Here is a 26,196-nt window from a genome sequence, read left to right as displayed (position 1 = left end):
TTTATACATATATATAGCAGATATAGGAACGATCGAGAAACAATAATACAATTAAAAATAATAAAAATTTTTCGGCACGTCGATTGTATATTTCTTTAGGATCTTTATGATATAGTCGTCCGAAGAATACGTACTAGTAAGAGTAAATCGAAAACTATCTAACCTTCTCTCAGTGTGCTTGGCGCGTAATAAAGCAGAATAGCTCCCTTTACCTCCCCTACGTATTTAACTCAATCTTTCATCGGCTTCCATTTTTGGACGGATTGGTTCCATCAGCATCACCAATTCCGATTCCGAATCCGAATCCGCGCTTGAAAAGCACAGGCAGAGTCGCATTTGTTGGTAATCAACGGGGCATGAGTAAGTACCAATGCTGCCATTGGTTGAGGCATGCCCCATGGCGGGGCTGCGGCTTGGATTTACTGGCCTGCAGTCACATTCAGGACCTTTGGCAGGGTATTACAGGAGTCGCATAATACCAATTTCAACCCCGCACACACTCGTTGTCGCAGTTTAGCATATTCTGTTAATTGCCAGCAAGCGCTTGCCACTTGGCAAACAGTTGTGCAATATCCTACTCAAAATCCACTTCAGCAACGAACCATTCGCGATTACCGTGTGTGCCGCTGGGTGTGAGTGTGTGTGTGTATTTGAGAGGTCCTTTTATCGCAGGCCTGGTCTTTTGTATTTAAGTTCAGGCAGCACCAATACTCGTACGCAACCCATTCGAGTTTTGCATATGCCACCAAAGCCAGAGCACCAGAGCACCATAGCCGGCGTTGCCATCGCTTTGTTCATTTGCATCTGTACTAATCCTGGCATCCTCGCTTTTGCTGTTGTTGTTGCTATTGGTAGTGCCACCCCCCGACCATCAGTTACCACTAGCTACCATCCAGCCCCTCCTCACACCCGCTTGTAGTGGCCCGCGGCAAACAACAGCTTTTTACGATTGTTTCAACACTTTGGCGCATTGCTCGGCTTGGCCTGGCTTTCTCTCTTCCCCCTCTATATTTACTATGGTTTGTTGTTTTCTTTCCAGCCAGTTGTGCCAGTTCATTCGCAGATAACGCCATCGATAAGAGCACCACCTACGGGCTCCTGGAATCCTCTAAACCCAGGCCAAGAGAGATCCCAACCCCCAACCCCAAGCCCATCTTACTCGCGGTTGCCAATTGGCATATTGGCCATCCATGGCTGGCTCCATGGCTCCACAGCAGCTCCATTCGATCCCAATGGCCCCTGGCGAGCTGTGGTTTTAGTGGCTTTCGGATTTGTCGACGCTGATCTCGTTACGTAATCGTAAAATGAAAACAAATGCGAAACGTATTGATAAGGTTCTCTATATGCATGAGCAGAGGCTGTGGTTATATTTGTGTTTGTGTGTCGGGTCCATGAATAATGTGCATCGAGCCAGAGATACATTATGATTTCGTATTGGCTTATGTGAGTTATGCGAGCGAGAATCTATGGAGTCACTGCATAAAGCTTGGCCCTGCCATCGAAATAGTTTTCTATAAATATTTAAACCACTCCATGCTGACTCTCCTTTAAATAAATGCCAGCCACAAAGGTGTCACCTAGTTTAAACTCGTATCTGTACTGACAAATCACCTGAAAATGGGTTTTAATTGAGGTTATTTAAGATATGTAACAAAAATTTCGGAGATTTTCCAGATACAATTGCATTTGTTCAAGCTAAAGAATTGCTCTTGCCATAAATAATTTCTTCTTTGTTTTTGAAACCTCAATACGAAGTCATTGTAACTATTGTCTATAAAATTTTTTTGAATTGTTATAAACTCATATAGTTTTTTTTTTTTTTTTTTTGCAAGTTTCTCTGCATGCAAATGTTATGGCTTACCGCCTCCAATCCGCTCGAGGGAATGACGTGCCCTCATCTAATTAAATGACACTAATTATGTAATCAAACATATACGCAAAGTTGTTCCTGGCCGCTTTATTTATTCAGCAGCTTCGTGTGGCTGTGGCTGCGTTGTTGACTCTTTTTCTTGTTTTGTGGCGGCTCCTGCCTCTGCTGCTGTGACTGTCATATTTATTTAATTGCATGTGACTTTATTTGTTGGCTGGTACTCTGCGGCCGGTCCTGGCGGAAGCGGATGTGGCAGCGCCAGGAAGCGCGCCAAACAAACGCAAATGTCTGCCATTTTGAGGAATGATATGCCCAGTACAGCCGACTTGCGGAGAGTCACCAGCATACACACACACATCCTGGCACACCCACGCTCACATCCTTTCAGTTGCTCACTTGAAACTGTAGCCATTTTGTAACTGCTCCTCGGGGCAGCCAGGACAGCAGGCAGGGAAAACTCAACTCAAGTTGCGTTAGTCGTGAAAAGTTTTTTTTTTGCTTCAGCCCCTGTTTTTTCGTTTCCGCTTTTATTTATTTTTATTTGTTGGCTTTTAATTTCTATTTATATTTTATATTGCTTTAGCAGCCGCAGCTGCAACTTTCAGGCATGAAAAAATTACGCCACTAAAGCGTAATTTTGCATGCCAAACACACAGACACGTGGAGGAGTTTTCCCCACATTTTCCGCACTCACTCGCACATCGTTTCCCTTTTGCTGCCCCCGTCCAACCCATGTGTGAGAGTAAAGTATTGTTTCAATAATTCTGGCTTTATGAAATAATAACTTTACTGCAAAAAGCTCTCGGCCCGGCTGAGCTGAGCTGAGCTGCCAGAGTCGCCGAGTTGTAAGAATACAATGAATTTCATTGCAGTGCCCCCAATGCTGGCTGCTCTCCCCATTTTTCCTGCATTTTTCCTGGCTTTCCTCCTGCCTTGTCCCCTGTCTTATCCCCTGTCTGCTCCCCTGCTTTTCCCCAGCCTTTTCCCCTTGCTTCTTCCCGCTCGACTGCCGCATGCTGCCCACTTTTGTGGCTCTTTCTGCAGTTGTTCCCGGCTCCTCACTGAGTTTCCGCTGTTTGTTGTGCAGCAATTTTAATTTTGCCAACGCTGTCGCATGCGGCACACGTGCACTGAGAGAAAAACGCAGTATAAATAATAATAAATTGAATCAGAAATTAGATAGTTTCATTAATATTAAATTAAACACCAATTTGTACACCTCGCGTTAAATGAAAATATTCTTCTACCTTATTCTAATTCATTGTGTAACTTTATTTTTCTGCAGTACACAAGTATCTGTGGGAGCTTGGCTCAGCTGCAGTCTCGTTTGCATGCAACACTTTATGAATTATTGCTGTATCAACTCAAGTCGCGGCCACAAGACCACACACGCACACTCCTATTCCCGGCCCCATACACACACTCACACACACACACACACACTCCCCTCGCACACACTCACACATGCGCTCGTATTATGTCATGCCGAATTTCCGCTGCCGGGAGCATTGTTGTAACTAACGGCGTTCTCCCAACCAATTCCCCATACCACTATTTCCCACGAATTTCCCGCCCATGCCCCACGCCAGGCCATGCTTTTCCCACTCGCAGTTGCCGTTGGCATTTCACAACTTCGACTGCCTAACGCTTGGCAAAAACCGACCACAAATTTAGTGAATGAGATGTTTCCGGTGCGGTTGTTATTCCTCTTCTACTCCTCCATGTTGCTGCTGTTGCTGCTGCTGCTGTTGGTGTTGGTGTTGCAGGTTGCCATTGCTGATGCTGTTGCTGGCAGAGGCCCTTGCTGTAGTTGTTGTCGCTGCTCTGAACAATTTTTGGTGTTTGGAAAATGCATGGCTTTTTATTGTGCTCATTGTTGGCGCAGGCAGACAACAGCACGCCAATGTGAATGGGTCTAGGAACCAGCACAACCCCCACTACACTCACTTACACATCGCACACCCAATGCCATTTGGCCAGCTAGTTACACCCTGCTATTCCGATTGCCGCTGTGCACTTCACGAATGCATTTCGCATTTTTATTTATTATGTTTATTTGTTGCCATTTGTCACACAACAATTTCTAGCTGTGGAAAATGACAGCGAAAATTTGGCGAAGGCAAAGTGTCTGCATGTGACTGGCTTAAGTAGTTAATGGAAATTCAAGTGAAGCTTTAAGGGGTTTACAATTAAATAACCATGTATAATGGAGAGGATACTCCAAGAGCAAACCCACTTTTATAAAGATAAAGTATCTTTATGACTACTATTGATGGAAAAGTTGTATGGGTTCTCTCATATTTTAGCATCTTCAAAAGATCTTTAAAAAGTATATACCAATTTGACTAAATTTATTAAAGTCAAGGCCTTAAAACTACTTTAAGAATTCAATCAGATTTCCTTACCTCACATGAGTCAGCAAGAAATGGAAACACTTCCCCTTTTGCACTTCCTCTTTAAAAATTAATCCCTCCCACGCTTCCCATTTGCCCTGGCTAGTACATACAATTAGTAAGGACCAAAAGAAGCCCAAAAAAAAAGAAGCCTTTTTGGAGTTCATTCAAATCGGCAGTCGTAGAAACCAAATTCTGGACTATGTAACTCTCTGGGCTGACCAACTTTTCGGTCACTTCTGTCGCCGGGTTTCGGCATCCACGGTCGCCTCCTCTTGGTTTTCCCCCTTGAATTTCCCAGTAGCAAGTGCATTAATTTTAAGCGCACATTGCTGTGCATAAATGCGAGGCGTGTCGGGTTATTAACAATGTTAAAAGCAAACGCGCCAGCGGCCAGGACACTCTCCGGCAAAAGCCAAAGGACACTTCTGAGTGTGTGTGTGTGTGTGTGTGTGTGTGTGTGTGTAAGCGAGGACAACTGACGCTGCCATTACCGCAAACTTAATGCGGAATAATTCCTTCCGTGTTGACAGTGTGCAAAAACTTTTCGGGGCGCAAATTTTCGTGAAGCTCTCCGGCATGGAAAGGGGAAAAAGCCCGTCGAAGGACCCAGAACGACCCAAAAGGATTCAGAAGCCAATGTCAGAGAGAGAGAGGGAAGCACGATGGAGGCCTCTCGGCTGGCAGCTTGCTGGCGATTTTTATTGTTGTGGCGGACAATGAATAAGCCGCAAAACTTTAGAGCACTTGGCATATCCTATTCCTGTCCCGCTCAGCTCCCGCTCCCGGCCACCCATTCGGTGACCTCTGAAACCCTCCCACCCCCCCTGCTCAGCGGGCGGGCCTGGTAATTGTGTTTTTAATTGAAGACTGCCAGCGAAGCGAACGGAGCTGTCTCTAAATTAAAAATTTAATTACATTTAACATGATGATTTTCCTGTTTATATTTCCCCCCTTTTTCGTTATGTATTTTGTGAATATATTTTTTTTTAATTCTGTGAATAAGGTGTAGTGCACTGGGAAAAAAGTTCTCCAGGAGAAGCGTGGAAATATAAATAAAGATTAAATCCGGAGTATGCTTTGTGGCATACAAAACATTCTTGAATGAATTGCTTCAATTAGTGCATATCATATTAAATCTTATTTATTAAATATTTGGATTGTGACCATGTCTTTGAGATCTTTTGAGACTCACAGTGTTGATGCAAGGTGCAAGGGAGTCTGAGGTAGAGGCGTGGCTGTGTTACCTTGCCATGCTGAATGACTTTTGAAGTTTTGTCGACGCGACTCGGCGGCGGTGACTTCCTCTGCCCACTGCCTTAATATGCATACATTTACATTCCAATAACGCTCAAGTGGACGCCACGAGTGCACTTTGCTCGGCCACGCCCCCCGGCGCCCACGAGTGCCTCGCATGTCAGCGGCAGTGGCAGCGTCATCAGTGCCAGCTGCCTTTCAAGAGCCCCCCCGATGCTTTATGCGCCACGCCCACTCCACCTATGATACGCCCCCCTACTCACACACACACACACAGACACAGAGGGAGACACTTGTCCGGGGGACACACGTGTGGCATATGCATATGCATAATGGCCGACAACTTGGCACGGGCGGAACTTTTCTCATTAAGCGTGTTTAGCTGTTTGAAATGATTTAGCAAAAGTAAAACAAGTCAAGTTATAATGTTTTAATCTCAATTAAGGCACTTGCCACAAATTTCCATCTCTGTCCACCCTTCAGTCGGGATCTGCCTCTTCATTTGGCCCGGTGGTTGAGTTGCCTTGGCATAACTTAAAAATTCCATTTCCATTTGCGGCCTGGCCTTTGACGTTTGCCTTCGTTAGTGCCGGCAACTATCAATTTAAGTTGGAAAACACAGCTGCTGGCTGATGGCGCCTCATTTCGATTTGTTAGCGCCACGAACAGTGGTAGAGAAAGTGAATTTATAACCCAGAAAAGTATTTGTATTTTAGGATAATAAGAATTTCAAAATTTTTAAAACCATGTCTATACATTTTTTTTTTTTAACTAGAAAGCATCTATATCATTTCTACAACTAAAAATTAGCTTTCCGAAGTTCATATTTATACTCTTGCAGAGTATTATAAATTTAGTCAGAAACTTGAATAGAGGAGAAGGAATCATTTCTGACCCGATCAGCATTAACAGGCGAATCTTTTAAGCCATGTCCGAAAAAATTTAATTTTTTTTAAATTTTCAAAATTTTATAAGGGGTTATTACATCGTTAAAATTATCAAAAATCGACAAAAATTTTAATTTTTTTAAATTTTGAATTAAGTATGCAGATTTATTGTCCTAATAAAAACAAGCATAGGAACGGTTTCCGAATTCAAATTAATGCCAATTTCACTTAGTTATGCGTTTCCTAAGTTTGGATTTGTCGATAAAATTGTCATTTAAAAATATCAATTACTGTTTAATATTTATCAAGTAGAATTAATATATAAAACACTATCAAACTAACTAATCTAAATAGATTGTGAAGTATTTCTGCTTCCGGTTCCTCCTTAACTACTATCATACTTGAAAACAGATTTTCTTCAGTTAGCTGTCAGAAATTCCACTGTACCTCTGGAGCGTAAAGTACGTATTTTTTTTACCCCCAGGTTTGGCACATTTGCACTTTTCAAAAGCCACCTTTTAACACGGCTCTGTTGGGGGGAGAAGGGAAGCTAAAACTATGGGCAACCTTCAGACTTAATTGCACAGCCCTCGCTGGCTAAAATCATTTGCACTATGCAATCGGCCAAAGCCAAAGCCAGCTCCAGCTTCAGCTTCCGGCCAACCCTCGGATTTGCCAACTCCGATTCTCCGATCCAGCTTTTCTTACGCTTTTCACCTTTTGCGGTTCACAGCTGATTGCGTCTCAAGCAGCTCGAGGCCGGGAGTGGAGTGGAAGTGGAAAAATTTGCTCAAAATTTATAATGAGTTTCCACTGCTGGCGCTGCACATAAGTAGGCTACAAAAATTTGCACATTAACCTCAATGCCATTGGTTGTGTTTTTTGAATAGTTTCCAATTCGCTGGCGATGTAAGGCCAAATAAAATCGAAAAGAAAATACAAAAAAAGGGAAAAACGAGGAAATAATTAACACGCATAGCTTGACGCCCGTTGGCCAAAGCCACGCCCACTGCGCCCACAGCCAAGGACTACTGGTGCTGCAATCGAAATATTTAATTAGTGCAAAAATGCCTTTGAATGCTAATTAGTGGCAAATTAACATTTGAGCAGGGTTCCTTATTTCAGTTGTATTTTATCTTGTTTTATTTCGTTTTATTCGCTTATTCCCCTCACTCTTTTGTTTCGAGTGCAAATTAAAGACACAATCAAAGCAAATTAATCAAGTCCAGCAGAAGTTGCTACTGCCCGCGCTGATTGATGTGGCCAGCCAGTTCGCCATTATCGATGGAAGGACCCCAGATAGATAGAATGGGAGCAGGGCGACGATAGGAAACGGAAGCCGGCGCAAATTATTTCTATGAAGCTGCCACCCCTCCTCGGTTGCTTTGTTTCGCTTACATAAAACAAACATTACTCCATCATTCGCCCTTGCTTTATGCCATTATTTATGATTATTTAACGTTCCCCTTTTTGGCGCATTTGAAAAATGTGGCCCGAAGTGTTTGTAAATGAGTTTGCAGTTTTATGTGCGGACGAATGAGTTTTCAATTTATATTTCGTCCACACACAAATTTTTCATGGCAAATTCAATTTTATTTATTTATGATTATACGACAATCGATTCGTTATCGCCCTCCGCGAACGCTTTTTGTATTTTACTGTTCGGTTCGGAGATTTTACTCGCCACCAGTAGGATTCTAGAGTTTAAATATGCTTTTGGAGTTATGAATTTATTATATTTATTTTACTCCTAAAATCATATATTAGGAGTAAAATTTATGAGGAAAATATAAAGGATAAAATCCTGTTTCTGGTTTTCTTTATATATGATAATAAAAAGCGTTCTTAGGGAATTAATTATAATCATTTATTGAGAAATCTTAGCACTTAAAGTCCGAGGCTTTTTCCAAATTCGGCAGCAACTCAGTGATTTTTAAGTGGGGCCCCGAGAACTTTCGCCACTTTTCACCAAGGGCTCTCAGCGAATAATTTATCGCTTACTTTGCGGCTGTTGTTTTTATTAATGAGTGCAGTATGGGAAAGCGAAATGCCGAGCTTTTTTCGACGCTAGGTGCCTGCCTCCTTGCTGTTCTGTACTTTGTTCTGTTTGTCTATTTGTTTGTTTTGTTTTTCCAGCAGCCGCGCCATAAACTATTTTGCACTTTTCGCAATATTTCAGTCAGCTGCCGCACATGTGTCTGTGTGTGTATGTGTGGTGGCACTTTCCGAATTGTAGAGCGGAATATTTCATACACAGACGCACACAAACATGCAAAACACAGCCGAATATATTGTAAATAAAAGTGAACAAATATTGCACAGCAATAGAAATAAAATGTGTGACAAGGAGCGGCGGGGAAGTGTCCTGCGGAGCGAAAGAGCCGGCAAGATGCTCCGTTGCAGCAACTGCCCCAGGATACCCGGGCAGGAGCCCGGCCATTGTCCGCATTTAAATATTTGCACAGCATTTGAATGCTTTCCCATTTTGCATTTGTCGAAATGCAAACCCGGCCCGAGCGAAACACATGCACTGCTGCTCCAGTGATTTGTCCATTAAGCTGACAATAGTCGGGGCCAAAAGCAAAAATAACTAGAGAGTTCAAGCCCTGATGGAAAGACAATAAGCTGAACTTTATGTTCGAAGCTTACTCTTCACCACTAAATCTGCTGAAGGACTGAGATAAGATCCAGGATATTCTCTTGGGTGTATTCTTAAGGCAGATCTTGGTCTGGTCTTGTTACTAAAATAACAATCTATGACTTACTTTACTTTTTATAATATTTTCCTACCATCATAAACTTTTAATTGACGAACCGGAATATTAATATAAGTATAATTAAATTTCATACAACTTTCTTTGTCTTACCAAAGTTAAAATATTATATTGTTAAGTAGTTGTTGATTTAATTAAATATTCGACTCCGTCTCAGTGACAACTTTGTAAAAATTCCTTATATACCCCAACACCAAGCTTAAATTGAAGAAAAAGGAGCACTCGGTGCACATTGTGCGATCCCATGCTTAATTTAACTTACATCAACATTAATGCCGGCAACGGAGAAGACAAATGTGGGCTTGGCCTCGCGGGGAACGTAGCGGTAGAATTCCTCCTGGCCAAAGTACCAGCGCACCGCGTAGAGCGCCGCCTGCGGAGGAAGAGGATAACAGGGATGCGTTAATGAAAAGCCCAAGTGGAGCAGACGATGATAGTGGGCGCCGGAGGAAACGGCAGCAGCAGCAACAGCAGCGACAATAAGCGACGGGAAACACGGCGAAGACGGCAAGACAAAGTGCAAGTAATTATAATAATTAAGCATGCCGCCGACGACAACATCCGTATTGTTGCCGGAGCTAAAGCTGCTCCTGCCGCTCCTCGAGGAAGTGTCGCTTACCTGTTCCAAATCATATTGACAAGACAATGTCGCTGCATTTCCCATGATGACGGCCTCCGGTACAAATATCTTCAGATCCTTCAGGCAATGAACTGAAAGAGCACGACGCACACAAACATTAATATTAAAGGATGTCCCGAATGTCGTTTAACCGTAGGACCTCCTCCACTGACGACGAGTCCCACATGTGGCAACAATACGAATTCGATTATGCCACGGCCAACCGAAAAAGGAATGGGAAAATGTACAAAAATAAGTAAAACACGAAAAATGCGAAAAATAAAACGCAATTACCCATCCCAATGACAAGGAAAAGGGATCCGATCCGCGTGGAACTGCCGGGATCCACTTGCATTTTAATTTATGACAAAGACGACAATCGAACGGCCCAAATTTGACTTGCAGTTAATGCAATTTATTTATTTTATTCCATTTAATTTCGGTTTCAATTCATTTATACATTTTGCCTTTCAGTTGTGGAATTCAACGCGAGTTACCAGCTATTATTAACATGAAACAAGGCCCATTGGAATCGAGTGGAAATTTAAATAAATGCAAGTATAGTTGTGTCCATTTAATTATGGCATAAGTACAGAGTATTTAATGAAGAGGTTAAGGTGTGATATTTACAAAACGGTTATGATTAATTAACGCAAATGGAACTATTGTAATGGAAGTTTTTCTGAGAATACAGTTTCTATTGATTATATTTACCATATTACCTTATTTACAGGCGAGAGTTTTCGCAAATTAATAATATCTTTTACCATTTCTTTCTGTTTATGAAAAGTTCGTGAATGTTATTATATGTATCCCCTTAAAAATGGCATTAGTCACAAAAAGTCGCATTTAGATTCAATCAGAATGTTAATTTTCTCAGGACATGCTGTTTCTTTTTTGTATTTTTTGGTAATTAACACATATTAAGAGCTCTTAAATATTAATTATGTTTTTCCTAGAGCTCTTCTTTGTTCTACAAATGTGTCGTTATTAAGAAATGTTTTTTATTAAATGCAGAGTTTTCTCTTAATCGTCTGTATTTGCCATTTGTTCGCGTGAGATTGCAGTGCATTTAATTTATTTTCCCGCTTTTATTTCCGAGCTTTTTATTGTTGCAACACGGGATAGGGAAATAAATGTACACCGCCACCGAGAGGTATGTACAAATGTTCGTACAAACATAAATATTAACATAATAAAAGCATGCTCGAATTTGCAGTGAAAAAAATAAACATAGCCATTAAAAATAAACATACTAAAACAAATTAATAAATACAATAATCTCGTTTAATAGTAAATCTTTAGGATCAAGTAGCTTTATTTATTTCCAAAGATTAATCCGAGATCTACCCTTTTTATTAATTCTCAATCCGGAGCTTTGACTCCATATTTAATGCGATTGATTGCACTTATATTCCTGTCTCATAAAAATCAAGAATAAATATGTACACTAGAAACTGAAGAGTAAGAGCGGCGAGTTCGTTAAATGAACTGCCCGTGGAGTGGTCGACATGTCATTCGAAAAGTTTTCATCGATTTGCGGGCTCGAACGGAAACGAGTGAACTGACTGGCATGTGGTTGGCCAAATTATGGCGACTTTAATTGAACAAACCGATATTAATCAAAGGCAAGCGCTGTTCGCACACATTCCCGGGGTATTTAATAAATTGACTACTTCACCGCCGTTCGGCGGACGAGTTGGTCGAAATGGTTCGGTTTTGGCCTGGTGGGTGGTGGGCTTAATATAAACAGTTATTTGGTAGATTAAATAATCAATTTAAACCACGACGGCACACGCAGTTGGCATAATAAATTCAGCTTGTTCGACATGACAGCCTCTGGCCGGGAGAATGGGAAACGGAAGCTAGCAATATGCCATTTATATATGGCTCTTTGGCACACTTACCACTGAGCAATAACTCCGAGATTATAATCCAGCTCAACGCCAGCATATTGAATGCTGTATGCAAGGCTCCCGGTCCGCAGGACCTGCGACCTCCACCTCCTCCTCCATCTCCTCGTCCTGGCCCGATCCTCTGGCTGGCCATGTCCTCCAGTCGCAATATCTGCCGAAGCTGCAAAGAGAGAGAGAGAAAGAGAGTTGTTGCATGGTGCATGAGAAAAAGTTTGAAGCAGCGTATAATCATATTTGAGATGATGCTCTCGCTCTTATTGATAACTGGCTGGCTACTTGTCAAAGTTTCAGAGCAGCAAATTGAAATGTTGCTCTTGCCTTTTTGTGGCACGGCCCCTCTTCAGTCTATTTATCCTCTGTGTGTGTGTGTGTGTGTGTGCTTTGTCTCAGGATCTGTCTATACATCCCGTGTCTCCCATTCCCGCCGTTTGACAACTTTGTAAGGCTTTCAATGACACGCGTCCGTAAGTTTCAACAGCTCGACGTGCTTAAAAACTTTGCAGCATTTGCAGCAGTACAAAAAGACAAAAACCTTTAACTAAACAGGACACAACAGGCTATGGCTTCGACTACGTATCCAGCTCCGACTCCTGCTCCGGCTCCTGCTCCGGCTCCGGCTCTCCTGTGTGCCAAACAGAATTAAGCATACGCAGCGTTCGCCCAGACAGATGCATCAGAAACGTCCGCACCCACTGATTGACAGCCGGGGGCTGTTGGGGACGACCTCTGTGTCCCTGACATCTAAAATAGATTGGATGTCTGAGCCAGAGAGTGGGAGAGAGAGTCAGGTTTGCTGACCAAAACATTGAAAACAATTGTCAGTTGCTGGTTGCATTTGTAACTTGGCTGACAACGGGACAAGACGTCTGTTTCGTGTATCAATTAGACCACAAAATCAGCAAGACCAATTGTTTTGCTTCCATTTCGCCGCAAAAACAGAAGCTAATGGTCAAAAGTTACAAATGTCTCACAAGCGAACACACTGCAGATACAGATAGAGATATGGATACATCTACAGCAATAGATAGAGATACAGCTGGGAAGAGGACATTTTGATAATGATATCATCATATCAACGCATTAACTCAAGGCGCCCTAAGCACTTAAGCCTGGCCGGTGCTTATATGTCATTTACTGCACCCAGCTGAACGTTCATCGTCGTCTTAAGGTCGAGTGCGCAGGATGGGTTTGGCTGCTTCTAATTTGGAATGGCAATCCCGCCCCTGGAATATACCCACACAAAACCAGAGCCGTAAAATGCCATTAGCCTGGACCGGGGTCCTCTGTGCTCTTCCAATCATTTTGTGCTTTTAAGCATGCGACTCAAAGTTATCGCCATCGTCGTCGTTGTCGTTGTCGTTGTCCCTCGGCAGCAAAAACAACAAACGCATTAACCCAGGACGAAGGACGAAGGACGTTACCGACAGAGCCAGAGCAAAGCGAACTAAAAGCTGCGAACTGTTGCCTTTGCATTTTGCATGCCCAACGACCTTTCTATTTCGAGCATATCGTTTTGCAAATTGTCCGGCAGATTGAGACACATCCTCATCGATTTGTTTGCTTGCGGGTTTTTGGGACCCCAAGACCGAGACCAAAACCCAAACCGAGGCCGACTCTGTTAAATGCCCTCATGTGAGCATTTAAATTAAATTTAAATATTATTGTAGGCAAGTCGATTATGTTCGGGTCATCATTTTGAACTTTAATGTTTCGTTCGGTGTTATTGTTTGAATGGAAGGAATATGGCCTAGAAGCCGGAGCTCGGGCACTCCCTGAGTAATAGCCTTTCTGTTTTGGGGCACCAAGGAAATTATTTTGCGGTTGCCCGGCAGGGGTGATATCCTGCCACATCGCCCCGTTCAATCCCTTTGTTCCTGGTCATTGTCTTTGTGCTTTCGCATTTGGAATTCACAAAATGTGTAGTCCGTACGAAATTTGATAAAAACAAATTTTCAAATATTTCATTATGATTTTAATTGAATTCCTCTGCTTAGTGATGTCATTCCTCCCCCGACCGCATTCGGGTGAATTGTGAAATAGATATCCTGCATGATATTCCTGTGTCCATGCCAGTCTCGGGGGTCGTTATAATAAACCGTATAAATTAACAAATTATTTGGACTCAGCTCTCGCCTTTGAGTGGCAGCAAACAACGAATCTCCTCCCAGTCAGGAAGAATGGTGTAATTAAAAAAGTTACAGCTTCAGCTTAATAAAATGTCCAGTGCATGTATATGTGCTGGATTAACTTTTTTAAAGTGCTATAAAACAGTTGATTATGGCGTCATTAACGCAAATCTAAGCTCAGGGGGGGGCGAGAGAAAATAATCAAATTAATTTTTTATGTACAAAGTTTGCAGTTTACCAATAAGAACCCAGCTCATCATAAGCAGCTAGCTTTGAAAAGAGCCCCGGCTTAATGGCAAAAACGAAGCGTTGGAGTGGCGATTCGACTTGGGGATGGTCAGGAGGGGGATTCGGATTCTTGGGGAGGCTTCGTTCGTGACGATAGCAACGCTGCCAAGGACAAAGGACAATGCCGGATATTCAAATTCCAGCGAGAAATTCAATTGAAAGTCAAATCAAAACAAAGCAAACGAAAATCCGTAATTGACAACATTTCAGCTGATAATGAGCACTTTTGCCAAGGGGAACCCACCGACAAACAGACAGTCACAAAGTGGGTTATACAGCAAAGGGGCTAAGTACCCAAATCGGGATGAGGGGGAAGGACACATCAGCAAACCCATCTGTATTGCCATCATGCTGACTGTGGGAAACCAGTGGCCAGGCCAATTGATATGATTTTCTGAAATGACATGAAATAGAACGTCGAATGCGAAAGAGTGGCATATCTGTTAGGGCAGGTACACTTGTAGAAATAATTAATAGGTACAAAGGTTAACAAAACCAATATTTCTCAAATACTATCTTTATTTTTATAATTATGTAGGTTGCCTGACCATAAGTGAACTCAACTCGAATAAAGAAACAAAACAAACTCCCACTTTAGGCCACTTGTATCTTGTAGAGAGTTGTCACTTGTTTAAGCTCTCATATGAAGAACTTCATGCCAAGTTAAGACTCGTTCTTTTAAGTGTCCAAATAAGTATCGTTATAGGAGTCGAGTCGAATCCTGTTGTGGGGGGATTGACCGGTATCTAATGCGGAAGCCATGACAGGACAACAATGCTGAGCCAGCAGGACCAGGTAAACTCTGCTAGATGTCAGCTAGCAACGATACCAGTGCTCTTCCTGATTCCAATCGCCGACACTTGAACTGGCCACGTCGACAGTTTCACCTGAAGGAAGGGGCTTTGTTGCAACAACAGTTACTGGCAACTAGGCCTGGCTTTAAGGCCGGCCAAGTGCTCTTAAAGGATTCAGTCAACTGTAGCTGGGTAAGGACTCATTCATTTCGGTGATCCACTTTGCTAATCGCCGGCTGTCAGACGGAGTGGTAAGAGCCCACACAGACACACCTAAACAATAATCGCAAATCATGAGAAATCGCTGCTATCATACGCACACACTTATAACGCATTAAATGCGTCCTTGATTGATGCGACACTTGCTCGAGGGCTGCTCATTAGGTTTAGTGCGCTTCTTTCAGACTCCGGCTCAAGCCTCTAATCAATCAATCAGTGTTTATGCCACCACCCAGCCCGCAGCCCCATTCTGAGCCAAGGACCAAGGACCAAGGACAAACGTAGCGAAGCGAAAATAAAAGAACTGAAAGGAGCAGAGAGTACACATAATGAACAAAGGAACTTGGCGAAACAATTGCTTCGCTTGCTGCGTCGTTTGACGAATGCCCCCAAGGCGGATCTGAATCTGAATCCGAATCCAAATACGGAATACTATAATCGGTTCCGTGCCACTGGTTAGCCCCAATCTCCCACCTCCTTGTGGAGCTGCCGCCAGGCATCCGCCCAAGAGCTAGGCACCGAAAATTCCCCCATGTTTGCTTTGTGCGGCGTTGGCGTTTTTACAACTTCCGTTTCGGGGCAGAGAGAGTTCATCACAGGTTCCTGATTGCCAATGAAGGATTAATGCTCCTGCTACTGCCCTTGCTACTGTTCCTGCTCCTGCTCCTGCTGGTCTGAAGCACTCAGGCTGTGCTTTGATTGCAGCGGCGTGTGGCTGCAGGCGCACGACCCAACTAGGAGCGGAACCCAACCCAAGACCTGGAGCACGACCAGACAGCGGAAGCTTTGTGTAATGGCACAAAGGATTGCAAATTGCCAAGGCACTTCCTGCAAGGACATTGATTTCTTTTTTATGCCATCGCCATTGCCATCGCTGCTCAACTTCTGGCATCCTGGTAACCCACACCAATCACTTGCCACTTATGCATGCTCGCCGTCCGTCCCCGGGCACAAGGTGCTCTCGCCACGAAGGTGTCACGCTGGCTCCCCTTAATTATGCATGACTCACTAATGAATTTAGCCGTAATTGTTTGGAGGCACCTGTGATAGCTGCCAAAGACGTGGTCATCAATACATATATTCACAGACCGTTTCGGGTCAATATTTAATCAAAACGCCGATTGCGGCTTGTCACTGTGACCTGGGCCACCTCAGAGGCTTAATTAGCCGCTACATCTCCCTTTGACAGCGTGTGCGATTATACCTTCAATTTCGATCCGGCCAACTGGAAGATGGCAATCAGAATTTGATTAGATCTTTGATGGTAAATGTGCAATTAAATATGTCAAGAGGGGAATAGGTGGTGCGTATTACCTGGATAGCGCTAGGATTTCATTCGAATCGAATGAAATAATCATACCTATTGGAAGATATAAAAGCTAACAAATCTTCTTTCACAAACTCTGTTAACTCTTTTCCGTTAAAAGCTATTGCCACTCAATTATGTTTCAGTTATAGAATGTTCAAGCCAGAAAAGTTCGGGTTGTATCCAATTTGCTCCTGCCCATTCTCACACCGAAACTTTATCACTCAGTTATTATTGCAGGCAAAAAAGTAAAGGTTGAGATGAGTTGACAGTGTGGAAGCCAAATAGTTTGCGTGGGTGGGAAGTGAAATGAGAGGTAACCAAAGCTATTTTAAGTTGGTTGTAGTTGTAGCCCTGTAGCCCTGACAGCGGACCCGGGTAACATGGAAAATGCATTTGAAACTCGAACTGTGAACCTCGAAACCGATAAATCACACAGTGAAAAACCGGCATTAGTACATTCCGAACAAAAGAAACTTAAAGGATTCACGCTGGCTGTCCGGCGGCTGTCAGGAGTTGGCCAGAAGGCGGCGATGGCTAGGGCAATGCCAACGCCGAGAGCTCAGGCTCCCTTGATTCGAAGGACGGAGGACGGAGGACCAAGGACGTGGTCACAGGACGACCAGACGTCGCCGGGCGACTGAAACTGTGTGTTTGCATTTTGGCGCTGGCCGTCGCTATTTATGAAAATAGTTTCTGCAGCAAGTTCTAGCCCAGCCCTATCTGGGCTGTGTGTGTTTGTGAAAGTTTCCTAACCACTGGCTGCCAAAAGTTGTGCAAATTGTGGCCGAACAATGGACGGCAGCTCTGTGATTTCTCGGTTTTAATTTCGATGCTTTTTGGATTGTTTCAGGGTGAGTGTTGGGGCTAATCAAGCCAGTTGCTACATCATCTTATGCGCCGTATTCGGTTCTCTCCCCGACTTTGCATATTTAAATGGACCCTGGGGCCATTCGGTTTAGGTTTCAACATCAAAGTCACGCATGTCTTGAACTGTTTGCCTTCTTATTCTTTAAGGTGCGCCCGGATTGAGCCGCAAATGATTCTCACTTTGCCTGCCGTAGACATATTAATTTACATGCTGCCCCGGTTAAGCTCGATTTTTTCACCATATGTTTTGGGTATATACATATATTGCCTCCGTGGCCTGCGGCACCGAAAGTTTGTGCGTGAGTCGGCGTGTGCCTGGTGCTGCTCAATTTAGTTGAACGTAAATAATTAATTACCTGCCGTTGCCTGAGTTATGAAATGCGCAATTAGGCGCATTTAATATTTAATTAAGGGCCAACAGCAACAACGGAGGCAAGCGACAAAAAAGGAATCCCGGAGCAACACTACAGAAAAAAATGCGATCCATAGTCCGGGGACCCGGATCCCGGATCCGGATTCCATATTCCACAGCCCGTAGTCCCGGTGAGCACGCAAACACACGCTGGTGGCGAATCAGGGATGGGCGTGGCTGTTTATACAGCGAAGAGGATGCGCGGGAAGCGGATGAAGTGGCTGGATTAAGTGGCAGGCTAAGAATAAACAGGAAGAGGCGGTCTGGGAGCAGCGCTGTGAGATGGGAACTATGCTCTGGGGGTTGGACTTACGACAACTCCACCATCAGGGAGGGACGGAAACGTTTGCCGGCCAGTCGCCGGCCCCCAGTGCGTATCCTTGATTTGCGAGGAAGTGTTGGTTAAAGGCAAGCTTAATGTTAAGTAGAAACTGAAGATTAGGAGCAGCGTCCAAGGCGACGATAGTAAACCAGCGGGAGCTGTGTGTTCTTAAAGACAGAGAGCCAAAGGAACAAGAAAGCTGGTGAAGAAGAAAATTCTCTTAAAGAAAGAAGGAGTGGAAAGGGAGTGAAATAATGGTGCTTATAGGTTGAAGAAAACTATGTATACTACACCCTTATTAACTTTGCAAGGTGAACAGGAAAAATAACGTAAAATAATTGTTTCTTTTGAAACCTAAGATATTTATTATTAAAATAAATATCAATAAAAAGCATTCTAGAAGATCTTATACTTATCCCTTTAATTTCACCTTACTGTAAAGCTAATGATTTTAACATACTTAAATGTAACATCCTTGTCTCCCACTCTCAATGTATTTTTTCCTAAGCTTCTAGCTTGTTCCGGATATCGGGTTAATGACGAACATTTGCCTATTACTAGGCCTCTTTTAGATTACCCTCGCCTTTTTGGCCTCTGACTTCAGATTGCGATAAGAACGATAAGAACGTGGGAACCATGGGAAGTCGGGTGTGCAGTCTTAACAGCCCGATAATTTGCGTTCGTCTTGAAATTTTTTGGTTGCGCCACTTTGGTAAGCTGTTAAGCAGCCGCGGCGCTACCATGTTGTTTTTATTTTACACTCATTAAAAGATAAACGAGACAAGCTAATGACTTTCGGGCTAAAATAGTGAGAGTGGGCTGAGCCTTGGCAAGGGGTTGTTGCCTGATGGTGACGAAAGCAACAACGGCATGGCGATGGCAATGAAGTGAAAAGAAAATGGCGGCTGCGTTTCCGCTACAAGCCGTAAAATTAAAGAGCAGAACGGAAGGAGAGAGAGAGGAGAGATTGAGAGCGATAGAGAGTGCATGCCGGAGACAGGCGAGAGCTGAGCTGGGCGTGGCAGCCCAGAAAAAGGCGAGCCAGATAAGATTCGTTTATGACACCCACGGCCTCGACATGGCACACACTCACACACATATCTCTTCACTATACACTGAGAAAAAACTAAAGGAAATATCAAATAATCAAGACTAGAGTCACTTAAAAACTTCAAGATAAATTTGTTTATCGAATAACTGATGCTACTACATTTTAATTAACAGAGAACTGATGAATTGTTAATAGATACTTTATTTATTTTTTATGTAAATTCAGCTTAAGAAAGCCAAATTTTTTCTTGAAATGCCTTTATGTGTGCACGTCGCAAGACAAATGCAAATCCCTGGGTAATTAGGAGTTGTGTTCATGTCGTCGTGGTAATAGTTTTATGTTGCCACATTGTAGGCGACACGATGCGTGGCATCCTGACAAGCCGGGGCTGCCTTTGGATGAGATTGAGACCCCGTCGCCGTCGGTCGTTTTGGGGTTAATGCTGGTCCTTGTTGCTGCTGTTGCCAGTGTGACATGCAGAGCTCTCATCCTTTTTTCATTTTTACCCAGTTCTCGCTTATTCTTTCGGCTCTTTCTCTCTCTTCCTCATCAAGGACTGACTGCATTTAATTTGATTAGCAAGCCGAAAATCTACGCGTTCATTAGCCCGCTTTTAATTTAATTTGAGCTAATTTTTTGCCAAAGCCAAAGTTAACAAAGTTTGTGCGAAAACATTGTTGTTTTTCTTTCTTTTTTTCCCTCTCAGCTTTAACCTTCTTCTTCCGGAGGGCAAGCTTAAGCCGAAGTTATGTGTGTGTACTGTGGGCGAAGACTACACGAGGATAAAGGAATATTTATTTTATTACAAATTTATGATTTTGTTTTTTCTCCATCGCCATCGCCATAGTCGCTGCTGCTGGTGCTGCTGTCTTACATAATAGAAAGCGGAAGCGGAAGCGTGAAATGAGCTTCTGCATAAACATCGCGCGCACACAAATACTCGTTTAAGCAATGGCCATGCAGGTGGAATCGCATCCGCCATTTCGGTGGCATTTTATGACACAAAACTCATAACTTTTTTGTCTGCAAAGGGGGAAGTTGGGGTAGTAGTTGCTTATTTTGCTCAAAAATCCGCCGCAGCCACATAAATTCTGAGACATGCCACAGCAACAGCCACAGCCACACGGAAAATAAAGTGTTTCCCGCTTCTAGGCGTAGCAGCAGCAGCAACTTCGAGTTCCAGTAGCCACAAGATAAAGTGGCATTTGAAACTTGTGCTCACAATGTTCCTGTTTTGGCTTTGTTTTTGCTGTTACAGGAATAACTTTTGCCCAAGATCGCGTCAAGGCTGGGAAAAGGGAAACTTTTCGTCCAGTTCTTTGCCGTTTCCGGTTGCTTAAGCGCCAAATGAAAAGGGGCCGAGAGTCCGAAATGCACCTTTTCGGATGTCATTTAGGGGCTGCTTCTCGCTCCTTGGTCCTGAGTTGTTGGTTCATCAGCGCAAATGTCAAAGAGCTTTGTCATTGGCGCCACTTGACTTTGTTAAATGTTAACAGTTTTTATCTGCCGTCGGTTAATACGCGGACGGCCTTAGTCATAATTTATAGCATGAAATAATGCGCCATTAAAAGTTTCGGAAAAGCCGGAAAGCGACCGAGGAAAGCGAAGGAAAACTGGCGCCTGGAGAAGCGTCGGCAGGAGATGGAGTCGCAGCTGCCGCAAACAACTTTGCATGCACGTGTTGAAAACGGCAGCGATACGAATCTAAGTCAGACCCCGGGCAGGATGGGCGAGGACTAAGCTCAAAATGAAATCAACGCCGACAGATAAAAATCTTCTGCTATGCAAGCTCGTTAATACATTTTTGATGAGACACAACAAGTGGCAGGCGGATGGACAGCCGGGGCCAAGTTATGAGGAAACTTCTGCTCGCCCCACACACACACACTCTCTGACACAGTTTCTGACGGTGGCTTTTGAAATGTTTTGCCTCCGCCGCCATAAATCAGAAGCAGAGAGCTGAAACTAAAAGCCTGCCCACAGGCACAGGCACAGGCACAGGGACAGGAGTGGAGTGGAAAAGTGTAGGAGGAGCAGGTGGACTGGAGGAGAGCGGGCGGAAAACTACAGTTAAATATGTTGTAACAAATAAAGTACATCAGTTGGGCAATGGCAAGTTGCAAAAGGGGGTCGAGGAATTGGAGATGCGGTAAGGCTTCTTTCTGCACGGCAGCTCATTCATATTTATGGCATTTTTGCATTCAGCCGACATCATTTCGTAATGTGAAGAGCTGTTACCGACCTCACTCTCTCCCTCTCTCTCACTCTGATCCTTTTAGCCCCTCCCCATTTCCCACAGACACACTTAAATATATATACATATATATCCTTAGCACCGTTTCAGAAATCATGGCAATTGGCACGTTGCTCATACGCAGCGTTGGCCCAGGCAACTTGACCAGGGAGCGGACTATACTGGTCGCTTTATGCTTCGGTCATTTATGAAGCTCATAAATTTCACACAAAAAAAAAAAAAAAAAAAAAAAGAGAAAACATTCTCCTTTTGGCTTCTTGTGCGAAAATTACTTTGCAAAAAAGGAATTGTCTAATAAACTTTGCAATAAATTCGAACATAAATTTTATACACACAGCACGGCAACCGAAGTTCAAGCGTTAAAACTATGCCAACAAAAGCCATTAATTCCAGTCAGCAGAAATGAAGTAAAGTGTCAGTTATGTCGGGAGTTCCGGAGGTTCCGGGGGCCCTCAGTGTTCCGGGCTGAATCCGGCGGTTCGGTGGAGGTCCGGAGGTAAGCAGGCTGAGCTGAGACAGCGGAAATTAAATGCTGCCACTGGCAGTAACCCCCCCTCTAGATTCCCCCCATTGGACCCCGCCAGGTCCGATGGCTGCTACTCATAATTAGATGATTTAAAGTTATCGCAAAAGTTGCAGCTGCCTGTGCTGCAACCTTCCACCTGAACAGGTGGACTGGAGTGGGTTTGACACTGGAGAAGGAGGGGGACCCTGGAGCTGTGAAGCTCCTTGAACACCAGCGAGCGGTTCAATTCACTTTGCCGTTTGCCAAATGTCTCTCGCTCTCTCTTCGAGCTTAATTGCAAAGTTTTTTGCTACCCGACGCTGTCCAAAGTGATTTCGCTGAACTTTGGCACATAAATTATGCGATTTTTAAACAGGCAGCGAGGAGTTTTCAGCGCTCCGCTTGGTTAGTGCGGCCTGCGGGAACTCGAGGAAAACAAATACATATAATTTGGCATTCATGGAATTCACTTTGCAGCGTCAAAGTTCGAATGAGCCGCGGGCGGGCTCAAAGTGGCCCGAACTCGGATCCGTAACGGGGAGACCTTCTCCTTTTGCCAGGCACTAATGCATAATGAGGACACACGAATCTGATACTGATGATCTCTCTCAGCGAGAGCGGGTCTCTGTGTGTGTGTATGCAAGGATGTGGATGGGTATGTGTCGGTCTATGTTTGCCTGTATGCAGAATGGATTAAAAAACTTTTGATTAACCTTATCAAAAGCAAAAGCTGTGTAAACATCGCACAGGGCAGAGCAATCAGGACGAGGAAACAGGGAACAGGGAGCTGAGAGCTGGGATCGAGGGTGAGGTCGAAAGCCAAGCCAAGCCGGCGAAACGAGGAGCGCAAAAAGACTCGTACAAGTTTTTAAAAGAAAATAAGTAACTTTTTGACAGCCTGCTGCTTGGCACACACACACCCACAAACGCACACTCGACTGGCACACTCACTAAACTGTTGTTGCTGCCTCTCTGTTCTTAGCCCTTTGCACAAAGCAAAGCAAAAGTTTGTTATATTCTCTTTTTTTATATTTTGAGAAAAAGCCAACTCCCTTAGCCTTTTGCCAAAGCACTGGGTATATGCGTGTTTATCTGTGCGAGGGTGTGCGTCAGAATGGCAAATAAATTAAAATAAAGGCCAGAATATGGAGGGCGGCCTAAAAAGTTGCCGCATATTGATGGGCCACTGAAGATAAACGAGGAAATTCCCTGTCTTACACAGTTTTTTGTTTTCTCTTTTTGTTTATATTTATTTTTCTTTCAGAATTCCTTGCGAATTCTAGACAGACTATTCGTAAAGTGATTTAAATGGAAGTTAAATTTAAAACTGAATATTTATACTCGGTCATTGTTAGTGTTGTAACATGTATACTTTTTGCAGCTATAAATTGATGAATTTCTAGGAAGGTTTGAACTTATCTTTCACATAAAAAGTGTATAGCTATTAGTTATTTAAAATTTGTTTTTAAATTCAATACTGAAAGGAAAAGAAAATAACCTCCAAAGTTGTTATACCCTTTCAGAATCAAATTGTAAGTCGATCTCAACCGAGCTTAAAATAAACGCATTCTTTAAATTAATATTTTTTTATAAAATTTTTATCGACAAATCGAAGTTTTAAATACTCAAAACTTAGCCAAAAAAGCGCAAATTTTAATTCGGAAAGCTGTTCAATGCCAGTTTTTATAAGGTTAACAAATCTGCCTACTAAAATTACCATTTAAAAAATTCAAATTTTTATCAATTTTTCAAGATGATTTTTCAACCCCCTATAAAAATTTGAAAAAATTGACAAAATTTGTTTTTCTTTTTTACATGCCTAGAAAAATTCCCCAATTGATGCTGATCAAAAATATATACGGTTTATAGGGTCGGAAATGACTTCTTCACTTCGTTACAAGCTTTTGACTAAATGGGATATTTCTTTGGCTTAAATATTGTTATTTAGCATCAAAATAATACAAAATATGTGTTAGTAACAAAATTAAAAGTATATATTCTCTCAATTATTCCCAAAAGCTACAGGCATTTCAGGATAAAAAGAAACAAATCGAATTTCTATTGAGCTTTTTGAAATTCGTTTTGCTCTACAGCAATAAATTAAACATTTTTGAACTGGTATCTGTGCAAATAATTTCTTTCTTTTTTTTTGCAATTCCCCCAGCACCCGAAGGACCCCAGAATTTGTTTCATTTCACATCTGACTGGGCTCTTGTTTGTCTAACATTTTTTGCTGTTTGGTCCCAGCTTGTTTTTTCCGCTTTCGGTGTGTGTGTTTGCTTAGCCCCCACAGTCGAGTGCAGTAAAGCCGCAATTTTTCAGAATCGCTAAAACACACGGGGCGTATACGTGTGCGTAGCGTACTGAAGCGTTGCTCGAGTGTCGCACCTCTTACGCATATGTAGGCACCCAAGGAGTTTTCCAGGGAAAATCTTCCTCTCTCTCTTATCGTAGCACTTCAATCAGCTCAGAGGAAATCAGAGGCTGAGTGGTGCTAACTTGGCTGCTAGCTGGCCTGGAATTAACATGTCACATTTGACGCGACACTGGTGGTGGTGGCACGAGATGTCTTTATCGCCGCGATACACTTTGTTGTGCCTTCCAAATGAGCATTACTTGATTACCCGCAATTATTGTTACTGTGGCCCAGACACACACACACACTCGCACACACACCCGCTCTGCCTTGCGGAAAAGGGCCACATAATTGCCGCATATGGAAATGGAAAATTCCGCCGCCAGCATACTTGACATTAGTGCGGTAACAGCAACTGCGACGACGACTACGATGGCGACAGCGAAAATTTTAGGTCAAAATGCTAGAAAAACAAAAATACATAAAAAAAGCGTACTGAAAATACTTTAAATGCGCGAAAGTCGCCTGGATGTGTGTGTGTGGTAGTGCTCTTGTATATAAATGCTGTTGCAGCTCGGAGCAGTTATGCGCTGCATTTAATTACAGTTGCGAATAGGGGGCGTGGGGCGGCCAAAAAGGGTTTTTTTTTCCTTTCGAGAGGCAGTCGCAAAAGTTTTCGCTCGGCCTCCGCAACTTGCAAGTTGCGCTTTGTAGCAGCTAAAAAAAATAAGAAAATAAAGAAAAACCGAAACGCATTTCATTAACACAGCTCAACTTCACGGTAACAATGGCAGCAGTAAAAGCTGCGAAAGCGGCAACAACAAGACACACACACAAACAGTGGCAAACAGGCGGAGAAATTCATTTTTTGCCAGCATGTCGCCAAACATTTAGCAGGACATAGTACACTTAAGAAAAAAATATATAAAGAAGATAATGTCTATAATGGCGATAAGGTCATATCCCTAAAAAATTATTTCCTTTTAAATGATAGTGCATAAAAAATAAAGAGAAATTTTCAATTCAGTTTTCAAACCTGAATAGAAGGATACACTCTTCCTAAATAAACTTACTAATTAAACCAATTTTTCCCAGATTATAATCTTATGAACCTTAGTAATCAAAGTGCGGTTATTAAGTTTCAAACTTAAATGGAAGCAATTGATAAATATATAAAATTTTAATAATTTTTGTACTTCTTAGGAATTCATGTTATTCGAGTGTAGAAGCCATGTATAGTGAATGGTAGCAGAAAAATGTGGGTAGAGGCACTTCAGCCGTGAGCCAAAACTTGCCACACACACACTCACACACACACTCGCACACCAACCCATACACTGATATCCTCCCAGACACAGACACAGACACATGCACTCTCTCCTCACATGTACTCCAAAACGCTGACGACCTCAATTTCCAGCGCATAAACACTTTTTATGCGAAATAAAATCGCTTTACTTTGTGCAGCGCATTGACCGAAATTTATACACTACACACATACGTACATACTCGTGTACATTGAAATGCACAGAATGTATTTTAAATAAATCAAAATACGCAAAAATTCCATTTAAATAAATACGCTGCACAAAGCAAAGACAAAACAATTTATTTCTTAATTGGCCAGTGGCGCCGGCAAACTAGCCACAAAATTCAAAAATAAAACCCCACGGCAGATCATCTGCGTGGAATGAGTGCCACAAATGGCAGTCAAAACAAGTTGGTCAGTTAATATTTAGCAGAAAAACAGAAATCTATTGAAATATAACTAAAATCAAATAGAAAATACCCTTTACACGAAGTACAAATAAAAAGTTTGCAATGCTAACATTGATGGGCAAGGTCTAAAAATAACATGAAATAATTAAAATTGTCAATAAAGTTGATTTTAGCTAAAATTGAAAAAGGAAATTCAGGAGATATAAACCTTGAACCTTACTTACTTAATAGTGATTAAGTATCAAGTTTCAGGAAATT

General features: G+C 42.7%; 1 protein-coding gene across 3 annotated transcripts in view; it reads right to left on the bottom strand.

Annotated features, from left to right (window-relative positions):
* The window catches only part of beat-VI (Immunoglobulin domain-containing protein beaten path VI), a 62,821-nt gene that overhangs the window by 3,205 nt on the left and 33,420 nt on the right, over positions 1-26,196 (bottom strand). For 2 of the 3 annotated variants that reach the window (XM_086840317.1, XM_086840318.1), the window contains exons 3-5: positions 11,708-11,876; positions 9,801-9,892; positions 9,444-9,554 (exon numbers count right to left, since the gene is read on the bottom strand). In XM_086840317.1, the coding sequence (XP_086696443.1) occupies positions 9,444-9,554; positions 9,801-9,892; positions 11,708-11,849 (345 nt within the window). In that variant the 5' untranslated portion in view covers positions 11,850-11,876. Of the gene's footprint in view, positions 1-9,443; positions 9,555-9,800; positions 9,893-11,707; positions 11,877-12,248; positions 12,417-26,196 lie in introns of those variants that run through there. The other variant, XM_020955760.2, reaches the window with a different exon arrangement.

This window comes from Drosophila serrata, unplaced genomic scaffold (assembly GCF_035046125.1).
Source record: "Drosophila serrata isolate PLE 108 unplaced genomic scaffold, ASM3504612v1 contig_382, whole genome shotgun sequence".
Lineage (NCBI taxonomy): Eukaryota > Metazoa > Arthropoda > Insecta > Diptera > Drosophilidae > Drosophila > Drosophila serrata.
The sequence above is the reverse complement of the archived record's forward strand: the minus strand, read 5'-3'. Positions and strand labels throughout refer to the sequence as shown.